This window comes from Oncorhynchus mykiss, chromosome 17 (genome assembly GCF_057628025.1).
Source record: "Oncorhynchus mykiss isolate SJ-2025 chromosome 17, ASM5762802v1, whole genome shotgun sequence".
NCBI classification, from domain to species: domain Eukaryota; kingdom Metazoa; phylum Chordata; class Actinopteri; order Salmoniformes; family Salmonidae; genus Oncorhynchus; species Oncorhynchus mykiss.
The window spans coordinates 13,802,416-13,827,201 of record NC_143038.1 but is presented as its reverse complement, the minus strand read 5'-3'; the positions used below and the strand labels follow the sequence as shown (position 1 = coordinate 13,827,201).

Genomic DNA, 24,786 nt, shown 5'->3' with positions numbered 1-24,786 from the left:
ATTGCTAAAAATGACTTAATTTAATATTTTTAAGCGTATAGAGCAGGGGTACGAGGTCCGGAGCCGGCTGGTTTTTGTTCTACCTGATAATTAAATTGCACCCACCTAGTGTCCAAGGTCTAAATAAGTCCCTGATTAAAGGGGAACAATGACAAAACAACACAGTGGAACTTGCTTTGAGGGGTATAAAGTATACCTTTCTGTTACGGTGAGGTCAAATAGTATTGTTCCGAAAGTGCTTGTACATGGTACAAATCTGAAAAGATGCACAAAAAGTTTGAGTGACAACCAGACATTTTTATTCCTCTGTTCAAATAAATATAATCAAATAAGAATACACATCAATACAGGTGCAACTATATATATATATATATATATATATATATATTCATATAGATTTGAAAAATGTTCAGCAATTTTCCTTTTACAAATAGTACAACTTCCTGGGTCATCTGAATATGTTACAAAGGCAGAGCTAGCAGAAGAGCGTAGAGATCATTGGAGACGAAATGGTGGATTTCATCCAAGAAAGCAGGCTCAAGCTTTTTTTAATCATTATTATTTTTAAAACACTTTTTTGGAACTTAAGGCAGACAAGTGGATTGCACAGGACGTTCTGGTGTTTTTGAAAGCATGCAAGGCTCAGACAGACACACACGCTTTTCCTCGAAGATAATATTTTATCTTGTCTATTTATCCTTCAATTTAAGCCAAGAAGGAACAGCTTGTTCAATCTCCATAGCGTTCACATTCAAGGCGACATTAGCGTTGCTATTTACGTTAGCATAAGCATCCGACAGCTACCACTGACTCAATTCCTACTTACTGGACCCCATGTCTACCTTTGTTTGATTGGATAGAGATTTTTCTTTTACAAAACACGTGTTACAAAGTATTACACAGGTATTGTCTGGCTACCGATTGTTTGATCTTTGCACATAAGGCAATCTTTGCTTGTGACATTTTCTAACTAATGTTACTCAAGGGGGCGAGGATGCACAAACTAAAAACGTATATGGTGGAAAAACTCAAAAGGTGCTTTGACATGATAGAAAAGAAAAAAAGGCAACGTAAAATCTTTGGTCCACATGGTGAAATACCTACTTCAGACAGAAATAAAACACGTATAGTGTGGGGAACATTAGGGCTGTTTTCCTAAAGAAGTTAAAGTATCGTCCCAGCCCTAAAGGGTATGACGGTTTAAAAAGGTTGCGCGACGTTAAATGCCATTACGCGTATGCATTTTGAATTGATTTACACGGCAAGCTCACCAAGACACCACAGTGAACTTGACCATCATGGGAGAACAAATCCCACCGCTCGTTTCGATTAGCTTCTTTTCACACCATTGGCAGCATTCTCCATTATACTTTAACAGTACTCTTCTCCAACATGGCAGTTTCACAGGATGACAGCTTATTTAAGTGAACTATGAAACAAATACTGGTTTTGCTTTTACATTGCCATGAAAACACCTCTTACACATTTGGGATTGCCGTCACCCTGGCAAAGTCTTGTCTTTCATAAAACCAATAAAACAATAGGATAAGAATAAAACACCAGGAACCGTTCTGCCACCAAATAGAACAGGTATGAGAGAAGTGACGCAAGCTTATCGTTGTCAACAGATGCACAATCCGCAAATTGTTCCTTTTTCACATTTAAACGAGGCTTTATATAATACATTTGTGATGCGCAGAAAGACTGGATTGCCACGTGGAGATGTTAAAAACACCCCTAAACAGCTAAATGCACAGACAAAAGCAACAGCAGACACAGTCGCTTCCATAGACGTTCGTTCAATACAGGCACTCGCTCACAGAAAAAAAAGGTTACACCTCTAGGATAGCAAAACGCAGTATGCTTATCAAGTTTGTGGTCGTAAAAGTATGGAATGAATCCTAATTTTCGGTATCATTTAGCTGCAACTGGCGATCACCAACAAACAAGTACTCCCTCACAAACACACACCAAAAACACACACACTGATGGGTCTAGCTCACAACTAGTATGCCTGAAATGGTGAACACTTTCACCCACAATAGTAAAAACAAACATTTAAAAACAACGAAATGGAGGTACAGATTTCTCACATTGAGCGCTATGCTTTATGGAAAGACGAGACCTAGATTTAGAAGGAAGGGGAGAGAAGGAGAGTTATACATAGAGGGAGGAGGGGATGGGGGTTCAGTGTCTATCCTGAAGTCCCTGAACTTGATCTTATTCTGGGGAGGATTAAGACTATTGCAGTTCCCTCTGGGCTTGCTCCACCTGGTGGCTAGGAGGTGGTAGTGCTGTTGAAGGGTGTTACCTCTTCTCCTTCAGCAAGGCACGGAAACTATGGAGCTGGTGGATGCTTGTGGAGAGCCTAGCGAGAAAACAGAAGGGGGGAGGAGATGGGGAGAGAAATAGATTAAGAAACTATTTATGACAATGTATGCAATATTTGGCAATATTTACTAAATGTATGTCATGCTAATAGTAATTTGAAATGGCAAGACAGAGAAAGCGCAAGAGAGAGAGAGATGCTAACACTACTTGAATGTACCAATTCCACAGCACATGGTTTATAAACTGATACACAAAACGATATCGGATTCAAAACTTCTAATTTTTAAATTCTTGCAACCAACAGAATGTAATATATATGGGGGACTGTCCATATGTAGCTTGTTTTTGGTCACAGGTCCAGTAATGGTTGAAGAATTGCAACATTTACCTGGCGCTAACACTGCAGATAGCAATACTTAGTGATTTGAAAAGTCATAGTCAATCAATCAATAATAATAATAATTAAAATATATAATACTTTTAGCAAAAAAATGGTATTATACTTTTAGCAAAAATGTTTATCTTTAATTTACAATCTTTAGAAACTATAAGAATAGAAAGGTTCAGAACTTTTGTGAAGCATCACAGCACAGTTGAAAAATATATGACAAATAGAAATCCAATATGGATGGTGTTGAGAGATAGATGGAGCAGAAGGGTGGGACTAATAATAACACAACAAATGCTAAATATTCTGTGTCTGTAAAATGTATATAGGTTCAGAACTTTTGTGAAACAGCACACTTAAAAATATGGCAAATAGAAATCAAAAATAGATGGGAGAGGTTGAGGGTAAAGGACAGGACAGGACTAAAAACAAACTAAATATAACTATTGTAAAATGGATTGTGTCCGTAAAATGTATATAGTGTGTATAAGCTGGAAGTAGAAGCCTAAGTGTTATTGTTTTAGTTTAATCCAATTAGGGGAGGGGTGGTAGGATTAGTGGAAAATAATATGAATCCCCTGTCATGAGGCCAACTGTGTTCATTACGCACCAAAGGGAACAAAACAGACTGAAACCAAAGGACTATCTGTATTTTTCCAGCATGAAATTATCATTTTTGTTTTCCATTTTAAAACATTTTCCATTGTGTGCCCTAATGAACACCACCCAGTTTCCAAGGCAGTAGTACCAGCCATAAAGACACAACGTGTATAAAAGTGGTATCAACCTCCCAAAGCCGTTGAGCAAGGCCACTATCTCCTGGCGTGTCAGCTGGAAGCCCTTAGAGGGGCTGTGTTCCGGCAGGTTCTTGATCTCCTTCTCAGAGAAAAGGATCTTCAACGCTGTGCCCAGCCCTTGGGTCTGCAATTGGGTGTTGGGGAGCAATAGGTTTATCATGTGAGAAAGCCTGAGATCTCGTACACGCCAATCCATGATCCCACGTGGTTTACTGGTGATAAGGTTTCATGAGCGTATAATTATTTTAAGGTTTCTCAATCCTGGTCCTGCACACTTTTAATTCAACTAATCATCAAGTCTATGATTAGTGGAAGTCTTCTTATTAAGGCAAAAACTAAAATGTGCCCTGGCCCTCCAGGACCCGGATTGAGACACTGCCAAAAGGGTTGAAACGTTGTCGCCCGTGAACCACAATGGGAGCGTAGATTTCAATGTTCAGAGTCTCTTTTTACCTTATGAACATATTTGATATCCAGTAAATTGCTCAGAAACGTTGAATGTGGATACTGGTGTGTAATATATTCCTATACATCATCAGATCTAGCACTGTCCCACGATATAGGGTACAATTCCATATGGCTTCTTCCTCTGGACTTTACTCAAAATCCATTGGTTTTAGTTATTGTCCTAAGGGTATTGTTACTGCTTATAATTTGTGCCTGTGTTATGTGCCGGGATCAGTTTGAAATCAGAAAAGTATCCTTTTAATTAAGTCTTCATACATCAACAATTTAAGATGTATTTTAAATTGATGTATTTTAAACTGAAGCAAGTTGCACTGTAATTTGCAAAGTAACTAAATAACCCTGATATGAAGAGAAATAAAGGAAAAAATCTACAAATAGCACTCATTGCATAACAGCTAACTACAGCACAGCACAGCACAGCACAATGGATAATAGGTAACTACCGCTAACAAATAACCATGGGTCCACAGGTGACAAAATGGCGTACCTGTAGCTTCCCCCACAGTCGACATTTACTGCAGCCCACACAGTCCATGATCCGGGAGATGTTTTTAAAATGTAGCCGGAATTCCTCCTGGTAAAAGCGGGGGGAGAGAGACGGGAATGTTTCAGGCTTTGCATCCTGTGGGGGTATGAGCTAGGCTCAATGTGGATAAATAGCCTGCAAACACCTGCATTAATTCAGTGTAATTTGAACAGATTTAGTCATAATCAGTGAGGCTGAGGAATTAAACACACACACACACACACACACACACAGTTAGCTGCTCGCGCAGTGAGCTAGCACAAACGTCTGTATAGACACATCTGCTCTCCACAGTCCAAATTAAGTCCCACTGTACAAAACTATGGTAGGGACCAAACCATTGAGATATGGGGTCAAAACTATTCTACGATTTGCTTATGGCAAATATAAGCATGTTAGTTAGCATTGCTATGTGGTACTAATAGTGAAATGAAAGTGAGATGCGTGGACTCACCTTCAACGTTTTTGCTTCGATCTTCTGCCCAGCAAACATGGACTTCTCGTCAAAGTGCATTGGGAAAGCTCTGGGAGACGAGAATAGACGGTTATTTCAAAGCCAAGACAATATCCGCTCTAAATCACAGTCAAAACCGACCACTTGAACTGAAACTCGTGGTCTCATTGAAGCCCTGGAGTTCAGTAGGGCGAAAGATCCTTAAGACTCAATTGGTCTTGTGGCCTGGTTGGTCTAGCTGTAATGCTGCAGCCTCTGGCACATGTCTACAGTGTTGGCATGGGTTTGAATCCAGCCTACTGCAAATTTATCCACCATTTCTCGATCTCTCTTCACTGTCACCCTCCTCTCTCACTATCTCTTCTATAAATATATATTTTTAATTCCTTTATAAAATATACACTACTGTTCAAAAGTTTGGGGTCACTTAGAAATGTCCTTGTTTTTGAAAGAAAAGCAAATTTTTTTGTCCATTAAAATATCATCAAATTGATCAGAAATACAGTTGTAGACATTGTTAATGTTGTAAATGACTGTTGTAGCTGGAAATGCCAGATATTTAATGGAATATCTACATAGGCGTACAGAGGCCCATTATCAGCAACAATCACTCCTGTGTTTCAATGGCACGTTGTGCTAGCTAATCCAAGTTTATCATTTTAAAAGGCTAATTTAATTGATGATTAGAAAATCCTTTTGCAATTATGTTAGCACAGCTGAAAACTGTTGATCTGATTAAAGAAGCAATAAAACTGGCCTCTAGACCAGTTGAGTATCTGGAGCATCAGCATTTGTGGGTTTGAATACAGGCTCCAAATGGCCAGAAACAAATAACTTTCTTCTGAAACTCGTCAGTCTATTCTTGTTCTGAGAAATGAAGGCTATTCCATTCCAGAAATTGCCAAGAAACTGAAGATCTCATACAACGCTGTGTACTACTCCCTTCACAGAACAGCACAAACTGGCTCTAACCAGAATAGAAAGAGGAGTGGGAGGCCCCGGTGCACAACTGAGCAAGAGGACAAGTACATTAGAGTGTCTAGTTTGAGAAAGACGCCTCACAAGTCCTCAACTGGCAGCCTCATTAAATAGTACCCGCAAAACACCAGTCTCAACGTCAACAGTGAAGAGGCGACTCCGGGATGCTGGCCTTCTGCTGCTGTTTCCAGCTACAATAGTCATTTACAACATGAACAATGTCTACACTGTATTTCTGATAATTTGATGTTATGTTAAAAAAATTGCTTTTCTCTCAAAAACAAGGACATTTCAAAGTGACCCCAAACTTTTGAACAGTAGCGTATAAATAAATAAATAATAAATAAATAACAAAAAACTAACTTGGTCTCGTTGAAGAACTGCAGCAGTAACTCTTTGGTAGCTCGGTCCTCTTGACGGTCACCTGTGTACAGGTTGACGAAGGCTCGATCAAAGTAGGGAGCCACCTTGGAGAGGGCGCGTAGCTCGATCAGGTAGAGAAAGTAGAGGTTCTTGAGGCGCCGCGTACCCTCGCCCTTGGTCTCGGCCGGGTCGAAGCGCTGGCGGAACTCCTGCACATTGGGGCCCCACAGGGACTTGCCCCAGCCCTCTGACGAGAGCAGGAGTGAGTGAATAGTGAGGGTTACATTGCCGTTGGCACAACGTTATGACGTTAGGGTGAACAATTGGGACCACTGATTTTCAACCTTTATGCATTGACGTTACGAAGAAGTAAACACAGTGAATCAGTTATACAAGGATAAAACAGACCCATATGAAGGTATCCCAATACAAGAACACTTACAAAAGTAGAGTAAATATACAGAAAATGCTCAATTGGTGTCACACAAACACCAATACACCACATACATTACTACAACCAGAGATAGAATCCGCCACCCAAATTGCCACGGTTCATCATCAAAATTGCCATAGAATAGAAGAAGCACCTCGAGTCTAAGAATTATAATTCTATGACCATATAACTCTGGTGACTGTTTTGACATCTATGGAGAGGAAGTAGTCTGTTTTTCCTACCGTCCAATAGGTACTCTGCACACAGGTGGATGTTGATGCTGCTGTGGAGACCAGAGATGAGCCGGTAGAACACCCTCTTCTCCAAACACAGACCTAGAAGGGAGGATGGGGTGAAAGAGAGAGAGAGAGTGTATAGAGGGGTGATGGGAAGAGAGAGGGGGGAGGGGTGGGAGAAAGAGGAGAAAAAAAAAGAAAGCTTGAGACATGCACACACACCCCTAGTTTGGAAAAATTCTGCCATCACGGTGTATGTGTGTTGTCGACTCATCGCATTTGAGTCACTAGAGTCCCCTCACTTGGTCTAGTAAGTGTGTCTGCACGTCACAGGACATTCACAACAAAGGCTTATTTCATAGTCTTCGCTATACTAGAGCCAAGGAATAGAACTGTGTTTGGATTCTTTGTAGCCCACCCCAATAGGTTTCCATCACTACTGTCTGCCTGGGAAAAAAAACTTAATGAAGGCATACAAAGTGGGAACTTTTTTTTGGGCACCCTTTTCCCTATATTGTGCACTACTTTTGACCAGCGCCCCCAAAATGTAGTGCAGCATGATATAGGGAAAATATGACATTTGGGATGCAACCTGAGAGATGTTGAAAACCCATTATCAAGAGAAAATGTTGAAGAGAGAGAGAGTCTCGGCTGAATTAGTTTGGATGTGAGTGGCTGTTCTGAGTGGTGTGGTTAAGGGGCATTCGACGATGACACGTAACATTCAATTGATTCTGAAACGGACTAAATTACAAATAACCCCATTCTAGTGGAATTCATTTAGAAGTTTCTACCTGTCCTGTGGTGTCTCATACAGGGAAATTACTGTAGGTTGTAACAGTGCTGATAAAAGATGCTTCATTCCAAAATATATTGTGTGTTTGAAGTGAAAATAATGCTAATTTAGCAAATTTAAATAATTTGATGAGATAAAAATACATTTTTAAAGTTACCTTCCAGCCAGTTGTAGAAACCTTCGCCTGCACGGATACAAGACGACAATAGGCCTCGTGTCAGTTTGCATTCATGAAAGCATATTATAAACAGCACAATTCAATATACATAGATTAACATGCATAAATTCCAACTTACCGTCATCATCTCCTCCTATGGGAATGAAAAAATACAAAAGAGAGGGGAGGACAAAGGCATGTTACACACATACTGTGGGCTATTAATATTACACATGCATGAGGACACGCATTCACACAATCACACACAGACATCTGGAGGAGAAAACTCTACAGTATTTACTTATAAATAACTCAAGTAACACTGCAAGGCAAACGAACAAAATCCCTGCTTTAATTACCACCATCAACAATCTATTACCATCAGGTAAGCTGATAGAGAGAGGTCATTATCTATTACACAGAAGCTGAATATGCACACACACATTTCTAGAAATTATTCTGGAAACAATATAAAAACTATTATTATAACCTAATAGCGAAGTGAAAGCATGTGAATACACAGGGCAAATGTAAATCAAAAATAGCTGTCGGTTTAAGTGTGTAAAATACAGGCCACCCTGACAAGGACAATGGAGACAAGACAGTCCAAGAAGAGCATCCCTTACCTCTGGGCGGAACCAGTGGGTTAAGGGGCCGGTACACTGATCTGGGCCTGCAAACCACAAACAATGCGCAATCAGACCCTATACTGGATTAATCACAAGACATACAGTCAGGTCCATGATTATTGGCACACTTGACAAAGACGAGCAAAAAAATAGGAAACAATACTATAAAATAAAAATAAATAAATTATACAAATAGTGAGCTATATTGTATCTTCAAAGTAATTGGGAAATTATATTATTTTACACTAATACAATTGATGATTGGCACCCCTGTTTTTAATACTATAGCACCCTCCCCTTCTAAAATTCTTTGAGATTAGATAACACAGTAGCAGGGATATTAGACCGTTCCATATCATTCTCCTGCGCTTATGGACTTGCCCTCTTCAATTCAAACCCCAGGTTTTCAATGGGGTTCAAGTCTGGAGACCGATGACCATTGCAATATGTTGATTCTGTGGCTAACCATTACCTTGCGGATTTTGATTAGTGCTTCGGGTTATTGTCTTGCTGGAAAGTCCACTTGAAGCCAAGGCAGAGGCAAACAGGTTTTTAGGCAAAAATGTCCTGGTACTTGGTAAAGTTCATGATGCCGTTGACCTTAACAAGGGCCTTAGGACCAGTGGAAGCAAAACAGCCCCATAACATCAAAGATGCACCACCATATTTTACCATAGGTATGAGGTACTTTATTGCATATGCTTCCCTTTTTTGATGACAAACCCAGCACTGGTGTGCGTGGCCAAAGAACTCTATTTTCATGTCATCTGACCATAGCGCCCCCTAGAGTTTGATAGGAACCTGTGCTATGGTCAGATGACATGAAAACAGAACTGCAGTAAAATATGGTGGTGGATCTTTGATGCACACATGCAAATAATTATGGACCTGACTGTACATCAGCCCATCGAAGAGAGGGAAGCTGAAATATTTCAGCTAGCTACAGATTAGGGAACATGTCCCTCGTGGTGTGTGTGAGTGGACCGTGCGCAAGTAGGCATGTGAGACATTGAGTTAAAACCTCTACTGACTCCCCATCCCGCATACGGGAGAGTAATCATCGCCTGACACTAATTAGCATAACGCAACGGACATAAATATCCCTAGAAAATATTCCTATTCATGAAAATCACAAATGAAATATATTGAGACACAGCTTAGCCTTTTGTTAATCACCCTGTCATCTCAGATTTTCATATATTTTCAAATATGCTTTACAGCCAAAGCTAGACAAGCATTTGTGTAAGTTTATCGATAGCCTAGCATAGCATTTTGTCCAGCTAGCAGCAGGTAACTTGGTCACGGAAATCAGAAAAGAAAATTAAATCGTTTACCTTTGAGATAGCAAATCTTAGATAGCAAATCTTCCTTTTTTCCAAAAATATCATTTTTGTAGGCGAAATAGCTCCGTTTGTTCTTCACGTTTGGCTGAGAAATCGCCCGGAAATTGCAGTCAAAATATTCCAAATTAGCTCCATAATATCGACAGAAACATGGCAAACGTTGTTTATAATCAATCCTCAAGGTGTTTTTCAAATATCTATTCGATAATATATCCATCGGGACAATTCGTTTTTCAGTAGGACCGATTGGAGTAATGGCTACCTCTGTATTTTACGCAAGAATTTCTCTGGGGGCATCAGGTAATTAGGCGCAATGTAGCCGCCTACGGCTATTCTTCGACATAAATGCGTAAAACTACGTCACAATGCTGTGGACACCTTGGGGAATACGTAGAAAGTGTAAGCTGATTGATAGCACATTCACAGCTCAATGGGGACTCATTGGAACGCAGCGCTTTCAAAATATGGGGCACTTCCGGATTGGATTTTTCTCAGGTTTTCGCCTGCAACATCAGTTCTGTTATACTCACAGACAATATCTTTACAGTTTTGGAAACGTTAGAGTGTTTTCTATCCTAAGCTGTCAATTATATGCATATTCTAGCATCTTGCCCTGACAAAATATCCCGTTTAAAACGGGAATGTTTTTTTTTTCCAAAAATGAAAATACTGCCCCCTAGAGTCGCAACAGGATGTTATTAATGTGTGTGTAAAGCTGCATTAGGAGGCATGTGCACAAGTTTATTTTTGTGTGTGTGTGTGTCTCTCACTTGAAGCAGTTTTCCTCGTAGATGCTGTTCCACACTCTCCAGGCTGAGGGGCCCTTGTAGCCAGTGTAGCGCTCTGGGTTTAGGAGCAGGTCCACATAGTCTGCATCTGGTGACGTCTCATCTGACAGAAGAAAGGTATGAAGAATGAGAGAACATTGGGATGGATGGATAGATGAATCACTTTCACTATTGAGATACACCTTATAAAATATAAAAGATAGGCACCGTCTAAAAAGTCAATAAGTCTCTTAGGTGGAGAATTGAAGTGGAAGAAGAGTGGGCCTTACCATCTAGCTCACAGAAGTGGTCCTGTGCGTCATCGTGCCGGGCCCAGTCCTCAAAGGCCTCTTTACTATAATTACTATAGGAGGAAGAAAAGTAGTACAGAAAACCACTCTCGGACAATGCTTTCATTCATCGGAAATAACCACCATGTTTTGCAGTGTTGGTTTAGTAATTTCTTATCAAAACAGATGCCCATGTATGTATGAGGCCTTTTAGGGAAGTAGCATGCGTGTGCTCTTACCTCAGGGTGCTGTTAATGGCCCCCAGGTCTTGGGCTTGTTCACAATCTACTATGTCTGTGTTGGCGTTGGCCACCTGGGAGTACTGGCCACAAGGATAGAAAGAGAAAATAGCATTAGCTAGAAGAAATAAGATAACTTTAAAGAAAAAAATCTGTAGCCTAAGAAAAATGCTCCAGCTGGGTCGTTCAATTGGATTTAAATCACTTTTTGATGGCACCCCTTCTGATTTGAACCAAACCTTCCATACATATTTGCCCATGGTTACTTTTTGGACCTCAATGTTGAACCACTTCGCATGCTCTCACTACTGGTGTCACCCAGGGCTCGGGCCCCATCCTCTTCTCTCTCCATACACCAAGTCACTCGGCTACATCATATCCTCTTATGGTCTCTTCTATCATTGCTATGCAGATAACACTCAACTACTTTTCTCATTCCTCCCTTCTGACACCCAGGTGGCAACACGCATCTCTGCCTGCTTGGCAGATATCTCAGTTTGGATGTTAGCACACCGCCTCAAGCTCAACTTTGACAAGACAGGGCTGCTCTTACTTTCGGGGAAAACCTGCCCGCTCCAAGACGACTCAATCATGGTCGACAACTCCATGGTGTCCCCCTCCTAGAGTGCACAGAACTTTGGCATTACCCTGGACAACACCCTGTCGTTCTCTGCAAACATCAAAATAGTGACTCGCTCCTGCAGGTTCATGCTCTACAACATCTGTAGAGTACAACCCTTCCTCACACAGGAAGCAGCGCAAGTCCTAATCCAGGCCATCGTCCTATCCCGTCTGGACTACTGCAATTGTCTGTTGGGATCCCAGCTTATGCCATCAAACCCCTGCAACTTATCCAGAACACTGCAGCCTGTCTGGTGTTCAACCTTCCCAAGTTCTCCCATATCACCCCACTCCTCCGTAGACTTTGGCTACTTTTTAAGTAAATACCTGTCGTCAACTTGTGCAATACGTTAGGACAGGTATTCCCAAACTGGGGTATGCACAATGCCGGCAAGGGTACACCAAATAAAAATGTGATTCACATTTAATTTTAAAAAATCTTCACATTTTCAAACAGTACATTTATATTTTCCAACGCGGCTATACATTTGGGTGAAGTTTTTCCCCCCCCCTCACCCGAGTTGTCTCGTTTCACTGCCGAAAAATAAAATCAAACCATCTAGTGTTCAGCGAAATAACAACAAGATGTCAAATACAGGTAGCCTAGTCAAACAATGTACATCCAATCACATTAACCATTACTCTCTCACGGGAAACCACTCTTGCGCAGACATTTAGAAACGAAACATGACAATTTGAAAAGAAGGCCACAGGAGTTTTTGGAACTTCACTATATCACATTTGACATTGTCCGTAAGCTTGAGTTAATTTGCACACAAAGAAATCATACAATGATGGAAAGACCTGTGTGTCGTCCTTGTTAATGCAGAGAAGAGCTCCAACATCTTAATCATGGCCTCAATTTTGTCCCGCACATTGAATATAGTTGCGGAGAGTCCTTGTAATCCTGGATTCAGATCATTCAGGCGAGAAAAAGCATCACCCAGATAGGCCAGTCATGTGAGAAACTCGTCATCAGGCAAGCGGTCAGACAAGTGGAAATGATGGTCAGTAAAGGAAACTTTAACCTCGTCACTTAATTTAAAAAAAATTTGTCAATACTTTGCCCTTGATAACCAGCGCACTTATGTATGTTGTAAATGCGTTACATGGTCGCTGCCCAGATCATTGCATAGTGCAGAAAATACACGAAAGTTCAGGGGCCTTGCTTTAACCTCTTTCACTATAGTGTCCAAAACGTCTTTCAAGCTTTCAGGCATTCCCTTGGAAGCAAGAGCCTCTCGGTGGATGCTGCAGTGTACCCAAGTGGCATCGGGAGCAACTGCTTGCATGCGCGTTACCACTCCACTAGGTCTCCCTGTCATGGCTTTTGCGCCATCAGTACAGATACCAACATGAGCAGCAGCTACTTTTGGCTACATACGTCCGTATGTGGAATTCCCCCGAGAGAGTAACGTGATTGGATGTAAATGATTTGACTAGGCTACCTGTATTTGACATTGTGCTGTTATTTCGCTCCACACTAGATGGTCTAATTTTATTTTTGGCAGTAAAACGAGGCTACTCAGGCGAGAAAAAAACCTCACCCAAACGTTAGAAAATATAAATGGACTGTGAACATTTTTTTTTTTTTTCTGTTTTGAAATGAGAATCACGTTTTTATTTGGCGTACCGCAGTTTGGGAATACCTGTTTTATAAGGATTACAGTACGACTAAAGGAGTCTGTATTGAAAACATGCCCACGTCAAGGGAGATACCCATTTAGGCAATCCCTAGCTGCTGGGCTGCTCAGTCCTGGCCCTGAGGGTGTGCCGTCCTGTGGGTTGTCACTCTGATCTTGGCCTAACACAACCGAAACTAAGAATTTATTGTTTCACTAAGATCCTAAAGCTGAGTGGGGTGTGTTGGTTGGGTTTGGGGACTGCAGGGTGTTGGACCCCTAGGGACAAGACAGGGCGACCTAGCTATATTGTGTGCAAGTAAAAAGAGCTCTACACTTTTAGTCCCATGAGATTAATTATATGTAAGATTTGCGGTTTCTGTGTGTTAATGTATATTTAAGGTGCGTTTTATTTGTTTATTTTTTTTGTTTCCAAAACTTTCCCTTGGAATTAAGAAAATTAAAAGGAAATTGGTGGAGACTGGTGGGGGTCAGGCATGCAGGTGGCTCAGGCTGGGTGGTCGTTCTGGCTGAAATTTGATATAGAGGATTTCTTAATGAAGACCAAAAAAAAAAAAAAAAAAGACTTTTGAATTAAGAGTTTGTTAGGTGCAACATAATATTTATTATTGAATTACCGTCGATCTAGCTCAGTCTTATTATTCACTTAAATGTAATTATGATCTCCTACCTAGCTTGACGACTGTGGGCATTTATGCTGACTTTTTGTTCTAAATGGAAATGACATATTGAATTGTGTAAAAATGCAGGCAATTAGCTTTAGATGCCCCAAACAAATTCACCAGGTTATGCCCCCCCCCACTTCTAAAACTAAAGTGGTGGCCCTGCATGCAACAAACTGAGTAGCTTTCGAGTTACTTGTATAGTTTAGGTAAGAAACTGTACAAAATATGCTCGTTAGCATTCTTTATGAGCATTCTTTATAACATTCTTTTATCAGCCTCCAGTATTTATGCTGCAGTAGTTTGTGTCGGGGGGCTAGGGTCAGTTTGTTATATCTGGAGTACTTCTCCTGTCTTATCCGGTGTCCTGTGTGAATTTAAGTATGCTCTCTCTAATTCTCTCTCTCGGAGGACCTGAGCCCTAGGACCATGACTCAGGACTACCTGGCATGATTACTCCTTGCTGTCCCCAGTCCACCTGGCCGTGCTGCTGCTCCAGTTTCAACTGTTCTGCCTGCGGCTATGGAATCCTGACCTGTTCACTGGACGTGCTACCTGTCCCAGACCTATTATTTGACCATGCTGGTCATTTATGAACATTTGAACATCTTGGCCATGTTCTGTTATAATCTCCACCCGGCCACCCCTCATAGCCTGGTTCCTCTCTAGGTTTCTTCTTAGGTTTTGGCCTTTCTAGGGAGGCATTGCTTGCTGTTTGGGGTTTTAGGCTGGGTTTCTGTACAGCATTTTGAGATCTCAGCTGATGTACGAAGGGCTATATAAATACATTTGGTTTGATCCCTTAGTACTTGTTAGCATACGAGGACGGACGGACGGACGGACGGACGGACGGACGGACGGACGGACGGACGGACGGACGGACGGACGGACGGACGGACGGACGGACGGACGGACGGACGGACGGACGGACGGACGGACGGACGGACGGACGGACGGACGGACGGACGGACGGACGGACGGACGGACGGACGGACGGACGGACGGACGGACGGACGGACGGACGGACGGACGGACGGACGGACGGACGGACGGACGGACGGACGGACGGACGGACGGACGGACGGACGGACGGACGGACGGACGGACGGACGGACGGACGGACGGACGGACGGACGGACGGACGGACGGACGGACGGACGGACGGACGGACGGACAGACAGACAGACAGACAGACAGACAGACAGACAGACAGACAGACAGACAGACAGACAGACAGACAGACAGACAGACAGACAGACAGACAGACAGACAGACAGACAGACAGACAGACAGACAGACAGACAGACAGACAGACAGACAGACAGACAGACAGACAGACAGACAGACAGACAGACAGACAGACAGACAGACAGACAGACAGACAGACAGACAGACAGACAGACAGACAGACAGACAGACAGACAGACAGACAGACAGACAGACAGACAGACAGACAGACAGACAGACAGACAGACAGACAGACAGACAGACAGACAGACAGACAGACAGACAGACAGACAGACAGACAGACAGACAGACAGACAGACAGACAGACAGACAGACAGACAGACAGACAGACAGACAGACAGACAGACAGACAGACAGACAGACAGACAGACAGACAGACAGACAGACAGACAGACAGACAGACAGACAGACAGACAGACAGACAGACAGACAGACAGACAGACAGACAGACAGACAGACAGACAGACAGACAGACAGACAGACAGACAGACAGACAGACAGACAGACAGACAGACAGACAGACAGACAGACAGACAGACAGACAGACAGACAGACAGACAGACAGACAGACAGACAGACAGACAGACAGACAGACAGACAGACAGACAGACAGACAGACAGACAGACAGACAGACAGACAGACAGACAGACAGACAGACAGACAGACAGACAGACAGACAGACAGACAGACAGACAGACAGACAGACAGACAGACAGACAGACAGACAGACAGACAGACAGACAGACAGACAGACAGACAGACAGACAGACAGACAGACAGACAGACAGACAGACAGACAGACAGACAGACAGACAGACAGACAGACAGACAGACAGACAGACAGACAGACAGACAGACAGACAGACAGACAGACAGACAGACAGACAGACAGACAGACAGACAGACAGACAGACAGACAGACAGACAGACAGACAGACAGACAGACAGACAGACAGACAGACAGACAGACAGACAGACAGACAGACAGACAGACAGACAGACAGACAGACAGACAGACAGACAGACAGACAGACAGACAGACAGACAGACAGACAGACAGACAGACAGACAGACAGACAGACAGACAGACAGACAGACAGACAGACAGACAGACAGACAGACAGACAGACAGACAGACAGACAGAAAAATACCTGCAGTCAACTTGTCCACTAGGTAATAGATAAGCCAGATTGCGTTCATCATTTCGGCCGTTAAAAATGTTTTTTTCATTATGAAGCTTATCGGTACTAGTTCCCCAAAAACAGCAGTTTGAGCCAATCATGTTTATTTACAAAGAAGCACAACGAGCAACATGGGTGAGTCACTCCTGCAGCACAACTTAAGTGAGGTGATCAAGTTACACTTGTATGAAATTCACTACTGTTTGCCAGCTATATATCCTATAACTATTAAGTTATCTATAAATAAATTCTCTCCAGCTGGGTTTTTACTAACTTGTTCATTTTGATAACTTGCTAATACTAGCTTGCAAGATCAAGCTTCTTGGAGCAGCAGAGAACATCACCTCTTGTATTAAGATCGCTGCTGCCTAATATTTGTTTTGTGTGTGCTACAAACGGTGTTTTGCCATGCTTGCATAACTTTGAGCTGGGTTGTCTGTCCTAGTAGTAAATGTTTGCGTAATTTAAAAGCTTATATCAAACTCAACCTATCTTTTCCAGTGATGAAGACGTGGATGTCTCATGGTAAGGAAGGGTATGCAAAATGGGTCATCTTTGAGCACCTTGATCTCCTAAATGTTTTAGCATTCAAGCCCAAAAAGCTACTTTCTGACCACTACCATAAATATGTTTTAAACATTTCGTTCAAATCAAAAGGGGTGCAGTCAAACGGTGATTGAAATCAAATGGAACGACCCGTCTTTCATATCAATTGGGCTAAATCCTTCATATAGGGCTCCCTACTCTGCAGACTTCAACTTGAGTTCTTCACACACTGTCTGCAATAGGACTAAACTTTTCAAATAGAAAGTCAATCAAGACAATAAATGCCTGAGGGGCTAAACAAATAAGTTAAGCTAATGCCACTAGCAACGAAGCATTAAAAGCTAAATAAACAACTCTAATGTGCACAGTCAGCTAATGTTTCGTCACGACCTCACACACCTGCTGTGCTTTTTCCTGCGGCATGGCCACGTCGCCGGCCACATAGCGTCTCTAGCCAACGCTGCCTAGAATATGCTAGACAGTTCTCCCTCTGTGCCTTCAGCTGTGGGAGATCACCACCACAGCTCTAACTGTGAATTTAATCAGCCTTTTTCCTCACACGTCTCCAGTAGCACACTTAACGCTAACCCCTAACACTGGGGGTGATGTGGCAGAAATCGTCATACAACAGACCACACAATAAGGGACCAGAGACCTCGGGAGGTCAAACTAGATGTGGCTAATAAACTACTGTACAGTTTTGAAGAGCTGTCTGGCTTAACGCTGTTGGTTGAAAATCTATGAGACGGGGTCGATTTCATTAAAACTGCTACATAATGTAGCCTATAGCCATGTTACTACCCCTATCATGTGTATAGCCCCTGCTGGAGTGGAAAGTGTGAAAAAGCCATGGGACTAAATACACCAAACAAGGCGCCCATTGAAAAGCTCAACCGATGTGTCCAAACATCAACTTTTCCCACTAACTAAAGATGTGGCCGGATTTGACCTTGACTGGCAATCAGTCCAGATGTCCAACAAACACTGGTGGGTCAATACAAGATAAACAGAAGGCCCTACGCCAGAGTCGTGTTCATTAGGGCACGCAAAAAAAATAACTTTGCAGAAGAGAACAAAAACAAGCAGAGAGTAATGAGCGATTTCAGTGGCCACCAAGTACGGAATCAGCAGCCAAGACAGACAGAGACTGCGTCCCAAATAACAACCTAGGCCCAAAGGGTTCTGGTCAAAAGTCGAGTATTATATAAGGAATAGAGTGCCATTTTGGACATAACCTAGTCAGAAAGTGCTGGAACAAGCACACACACTATTTACCTGGCCACACTGTGACAAGGCAAACAAACGCTTGCTTCTCTTTCCTATTTCTGTCTGCTCTCTAGAGGTAGCCTAGCCTACATGTACATAACACTCCAGAGACCCTCAGGTAAAATCAGATATAAAATAGAACATATCCAACTATTAGAAATCCTTCTAGCCATCAATTTACACAGTATTATCTGTTTAACGTACTCCTTCGCCCTAATTCCCTTTAAAACATAGTTAAGCACACTCCTGTTTCTTTGCCATATTGCATGAAAATAGAGAGTGCATATGGTACATTCTCTTTCCCTTTCATTTTAACGTGTGTGTAGAGTGTGTTTGTATTCATTAGAGTTGAATGGCTGAGTGAACGTTGCCTGTCTGTCTGGGGAGTGACCGCCTTACCCTATTGTAGTTTCCAGACTTAATTCCCACTGGAATCTTGCTCTGTAAACAAACACACACAAAGAAAACCGATGGGACTGGTGAAGATCACTGTCAACAACGCAGAACGCAGGTCGCAGAGGCTAAGCTATAACTAACAGAAAACACAGATTAGAATACAAAGACTCGGGAAACAGTATATTAACAATTGTAAATTAACCCACTAAGGGTTAGGGGCCCTTGCCCCGGTCTCTTCTTGTAGGCCTAGAACTAAAAGAATTAGAGTGATTAGCAATATACTAATAATAGCTCCACCTTGTTGTAGCCTACGTGGAATTTTCACCACATTGCCAATACTTATTTAACCATTTCAGACCTACAGGAGGTGCCTGTGGGTAATGAATACTAGAAGTCGATTTGGGGACCAACGTAGATAATTGTGGGTCAGTTGAACTGACCTCTGGACAGGGCTCCACTTGGCAGTCCTTGATGGAGCAGTGGCCATCGTCGGCCCAGAAGGGACAGGGCCTATTCAGGTTGACCTGTGGAGAAGAGAAGAGTTGGGATGGCATGGTATATGCTATGAAAGTGACTGCGTCACACAGAGATGTGATGTGTTGGAGACAGGCAAGACAGAACAGCTAGACTAAATTCACTGTTTTCCCAATTTAGACTTATATGTATGAGCATAAGCGTCTCAAATAATGATGTTAACAAATGACTCAGATTCTCTTTCCGTTGACACGTTCCAGAGACGAGCTCCGTCGTAAACGCCACAGGGAATAGTCGCTGCTGGTGACCTTTTTCCCCCAGTTGTGCTCGTCATTGGAGACGTCAACCTCATACGAAGGCGACAGTGTGAGGAGAATACTTCATAATTAGAAAAAGGTGACACGCTGTCTGCGGGTTCAAAAGCATCGCTCGGTCAATGGGATGGTGACTAGTAGAGCAGATTACTAACCAGCGGCAGACAGAAAATTATTCGGATTATCACACTAGGGGCCAGATGAGTATTCTGAAAATATTAATGGATGTTCCTATGAGTCCATTCTTCCTTTTCAGAGTTCCTGATGGGATGTTCACAGTGAGAAAAGGGCAATACACTCTGCCTTTAGAATGAGGTGGCTTGGTGTGTATGAATGGTGTATGAACGCAACAGCTGGACTCACACAGCGATTGTTCTTTTTTACTGTCTTTGTGAAAAGATTAAGTGACTCGATGGGCCTCAATGTTTCCTTATGGATGCTAGGTGTTGGGAAAGCGTTCGAGCAGTTATACAAATGTACCAGCACTCTGTCCCCTGTTATCAGAGAGAATGATATATTTGCATCAGGTTCTACATATGGGCAACTCGTAAGACTGTCTAGAGAAGCAAAAGAGGATGATTGGGAAAGAGGGATGACAAGGTTTGTCAGCACTGGACTTGACCTACTGCATTTTCCTTTAAGATTCAGTTACATCCACACGGTGATGTCATCCTCGTGCATTCTTTCTAATACCTAGGTTTCAGTATGAGGAGCATCTAATTTTCACACTTATTGTACCTGACAAGTATCACATACCATGATTGGAACGCACGGTCAATTCGTTTTTGCTGTAACAAGGGCCCAAGCATGTTTTTCCTTTTTCCTGTATTCATTAGAGCACACTGTTTTGCAACGGAAAATGTTTTGCAACAAAAACAAGCCTTTCTTATAGAAGGGTTGGCTTACAACGTCACAAAAATGATGCGTAATCATCAATGAGGCAGAAGGCCGTGTGGGTTTATGATTCTGAACAGTCAGATAGCTAGCAACAATAACAAGAAGATGCCATGTTGGGAATCGTAGGTGGCTCGTTTTAGCTCGGTGCGATGTTGTTTTGACTTATGTTATGCCTATGCTAATATGGCTAAAATTAGCTAGCTAGCTATAACCAACAACTAACAATTTATTTGAGACCATAAGTGCTCATTTATATATTTTTTCCAACATGTCAACAATCTAAGCTAACCCCGTCTGTTTTGCGCCATTGTTGCGCACACAATGGTTTTGTTGCTAAACAACCAACCCTATGGGACAAGTTCAGGTTAGTCCCATCATATTTCAGCCCATTTGCATTTGTTTGGTTCCTAGTGAATACACCCCTGGACATTATAATGTAAACAAGAGTAGCACAATTCCAACAAGAACATTAGTCCCAAGCGGAGACATCCTCTGCAAGACTAACACCATCATTAAGTTTCCCGATGACACAACAGGATTAATAGGCCTGATCATTGACAACGATGAGACAGAGACCTGGCCGTGTGGTTCCAGGACAACAACCTCTCCTTCAACATGATCAAGACAAAGGAGATGATTGTGGACTACATGAAAAGGAGGACCGAGCACGCCCCCATTCTCATCGACAGGGCTGTAGTGGAGCAGGTTGAGAGCTTCAAGCTCCTTGGTGTCCACATCACAAACAAACTAACATGGTCCAAGCACACCAAGACAATCGTGAAGAGGGCACATGGCGGATGTGTTGTTATCTACCTTTACCACCTGGGGGCGGCCCGTCAGTAAGTCCAGGATCAAGATGCAGAGGGGGATGTTTAGTCACCTCTGCAAGTCTATTTAGTACTTACCCTGTAGTACCTGAAGTAGTCTCTCTCGGTCAGCTTCTGAATGCGGGGGTAGATCTTGAAGTTGTTGAAGACATCGATGCTCTCGATGTCACAGAAGCAGTCATCCAAGACGCCTGTCAACTGAGGGAAACCACACAGAGAACGCCTTAAGAATTAAGGTTGTACACCAGTGTTAATTTTAGTCACACAAATAGTGACTAAAATATTAGTCAAACAACGATTTTTCAGTGGCAATTGACTACACCATAACTGACTAAATAGACCCAGGAAAAACAATAACTAAACAAAAAAGATTGTTCATTTCAGTTGACTAAAACGAGACAAGACTAAATTATCTCTGTAGGTAAAATCAGACTACTAGGTGGTCTGGACAAGCGTTTTTGGAGAGATTGAGAGCTTTTCAGTGATAAGCACAATTAATACTAACAGTATTAGAAGCACAGCATGGCTCTGTTCAGCAGTGCGAAGAACCCGCCACACACAGCCTAGCCTACATCAGCTGGTGAGCTGCAGGGGAAAAAACGATGAGTGTGGGCAGGTTAGGCAGACAGGTTCTGCTCAAGCACCACTGCCAATTAAACACATCGCACAGGTGACTCTTTTGTTTCTCTGTAGCTAACCAGTCACCCTTTGCCTGGTTAAGAAACACATGCTGCTTTACGAAATTAAAAACAATAGCAGCATTAAGTTTAATAGTAAAACTAGTCTAGCTTGTTTCTAGCCATTACCGCTCAAAATAAATTATCCATAATAGCCGCGCTATGTTCAATCGTGCATTGGCGGGCCGCATTTTACATTCATAAAGCACACCACTACATCTTGTTGGGGTGAAATTGCACAAAATAAAATAACGCAGTGCATTATGGGATAACACTCCGCTCTGAAGCAGCGTTGACTTGTCAAAGTGGCTATCGGAGGGTCTAATTAGACCCTAAACCCTCCATAATATTCCCAAAAGGGGGGGGGGGCAGAGATAGAAGGACAGAACGAGGGCAAAAGCTGGCTTGCAAATGTTAACTTCCTCTTACACACATTTAGCCTACTTTAAAACTGCCCCATACTCTCAAACACGACAAAACACTTAAGCAGCATGACGACATTTGTCCCTAGCTGCCTGGTTGAGGTTGTTGGCCAAAATTTGGTTACCAAAACATGTACCATTCTCCCTCCACCTTTTCATACATTTGATACCTGCGGACAACCGGCTTAACTCCCCCATGCATAATGAAATAGATCTGGTCCAGAAGATACCTAAGTCTTCCCACTCTCTCTCTCTCTCTCTCTCTCTCTCTCATCATAAAGTATTCAGGTCTAGAGCCAATCAATGCAAATGGTGTTACAGAAAATATTTGTTAAAAACTCATTTCAGGAGTATATTCTAACTACAGTCGTATGAAAGGTATGTGGGTCACTGTCACCAAAGCAGAGACATACACTATTTTATAAGAACAAGTTGCGCAAGACTGCATGTTGCAAGAACTCTATGAAATTAAGTTCTCTTAGCACTGTGTAGACTATTCAGTCACTTTCACATCAGTGGTTGTGTGTCATGAGGAGGTGAAAACCGGGTAGCCTATCTGACCAGCTGTTACTGACAACTAGTTTCACAAACTGGCTACTATACAAAGAGCAGAAAGACGTTTCTCTTTCATTTTATTCTATGTCATTGTGACAATATGTCAGAAATGTAACTAACAGTTGTACATTGACACAAGCATCATCATATAGCCCACAGCTGGAAACATAACCATATATCTGACCTCTGAGTGTAGCTGTCCAGAGAATGTAATGGGAAGCAGTGAAGCCGTCCATAAGTAACAAAGTCCTCTGATCATGCTGGTGAATTCAAAACCATTGAGTGGTTTCCCTGGTTGTTGTTAATTAAAAATATTAGTTTAATTTGGCTATTTCTCTGAGGAGCTGCTATCTTTAACAATAGTTTCAAATTACAAAAATAAGACCAGCCTTAGGGACTGCTGTATCCTACTTCAGACAGGTGAGAGTTTGCCAGAGTTGATGGGAAGACTGACCTAACCTGGGGATGAGCTGTCATTTCAGACCACTTATTTTCCTCGTGCATAATTCTCCTGCCCAGGCCTAGCCTCCAAACAAGATGTGTCTGCAGCTGTCAAACTTAGTCCCGCCTCTATACCTGACATTTGTAGTCTTTACTTCGATTCAAGGACATTTAAAACAAGTATTACTCACGGAAGAGAAGACTACATGTCCCACAAACTCATTGGAAGGAAACTTTAGTATGGCCAATCAGAAGACACCACGTCTCGGTCTTCTCATATTACTCATGTGTGTGCAATTTGTTAGAAATAATAAAAGGCACGTTCCATAGTATAAAAAAAATGGATTGCAGTATGTGGGTCAAATCAGCCGTCGATCACATACACAACCACTCATCTTAGTACCTAACTAATTTCGAACGTCGGCATGAATGACAAACATCAAGAAAACATACACCGCAATTTAACATTGCACGAGATAGGCATACAAAACACGCGTGATACTGGAAGTGGCAGATTTGGTGAATTAAAATCAGATATTCGCATGATAAGGGAAAGTTCGACTATGACAGGGGTAACGTTATTGAGTTGAGATGCGCACAAGCACGAGATATTGGTTGTGTCAAATTACACTGTACAGCAGTTACAAGCAATTACAAAAAACAAATAGTTGGCTAAGAGTATCTTTATCCACCCATTGTAGTGTTTCGATGTGCAAGGCGAAATAAACCATATGGTTAGATGTTATGCCCGGTTGTCCATAAAGTTGGTTAAGTCAGTGTTAAGGCGCCAGCAAGCTATCTCGGTATGATGACGTAAAATTAACGTGACAGTAGAAAACGCTAGTCATTTAGCCTTTCCAAACGGACATTAATATTGCAAGTTGGATGAACTTACGTGACAAAAACAGCTCTGGTCTTGACTGTCTGGAGCATCTTCTTTGGAAGAATATTGGTTGTTGTACGTTTTGACTCTGTTGTGAAACCAACCCAGAACAAAGACAAAGTCCCCAAATAACAACCACAACAAAACCAGAAGTCCTGCGGATTGTATCGTGTTTTTTATCATCACTGATGCAAATGCAACGTGCCACGAAAGACAAAAACAAAGGACAGTTTTGAAATGTAACTGGATAGTTGGCAGGCTAGCTAATGATGATGTGCTACTAGCTAACGTCGTTTGTTGTTGCTAGTGCGCACTACCTAACAGCGGAGAAAATCTTCTTCGCTTGTCGTAATGATAAATGAAAGTCTCCAACCAAAGCTGACAGCTGTACGACTGTATCTTCAGAAGTAACTTGTGATAATGTCTAGTATCACCAGTAGTCGTTGTAAATAATGTTTACAAATCCAAAAATCCCAAGTTTTGCCATCTAAAAAAACAGTTGTCGACCCGAGACGATTGAAAAAAAAATCAGCTAC

At 42.2% G+C, this 24,786-nt stretch overlaps 1 protein-coding gene across 2 annotated transcripts; it reads right to left on the bottom strand.

Annotated features, from left to right (window-relative positions):
• Positions 1 to 276: 276 nt before the first annotated feature.
• ero1b (endoplasmic reticulum oxidoreductase 1 beta) lies at positions 277 to 24,786 on the bottom strand. Of its 2 annotated transcripts, none has more exons than XM_021568194.3 (16): positions 24,263 to 24,786; positions 21,351 to 21,470; positions 19,201 to 19,284; positions 18,764 to 18,805; positions 11,196 to 11,278; positions 10,957 to 11,030; positions 10,670 to 10,790; positions 8,554 to 8,600; positions 8,067 to 8,081; positions 7,928 to 7,954; positions 6,981 to 7,073; positions 6,306 to 6,552; positions 4,965 to 5,034; positions 4,472 to 4,558; positions 3,507 to 3,640; positions 277 to 2,368 (listed from the first exon to the last, which is right to left on the bottom strand). In XM_021568194.3, exons 1-16 carry the CDS (start codon positions 24,431 to 24,433, stop codon positions 2,308 to 2,310), a joined length of 1,476 nt encoding a protein of 491 aa, XP_021423869.3. In that variant the 5' UTR covers positions 24,434 to 24,786; the 3' UTR covers positions 277 to 2,307. The 2 variants fall into 2 exon arrangements, with proteins under 2 accessions (XP_021423869.3, XP_021423870.3); XM_021568195.3 differs by lacking the exon at positions 24,263 to 24,786 and adding an exon at positions 23,111 to 24,174.

Bases quoted from the DNA above. Each gene is read 5' to 3' on its own strand.
- ero1b (XM_021568194.3), bottom strand. From the start codon at position 24,433: ATGATAAAAAACACGATACAATCCGCAGGACTTCTGGTTTTGTTGTGG. The intron at 10,791-10,956 runs GTAAGGCCCACT...TTCTTCTGTCAG, and splicing joins CCACTTCTGTGAGCTAGATG to ATGAGACGTCACCAGATGCA. The intron at 4,559-4,964 runs GTGAGTCCACGC...CGCTTTTACCAG, and splicing joins TCGAAGCAAAAACGTTGAAG to GAGGAATTCCGGCTACATTT.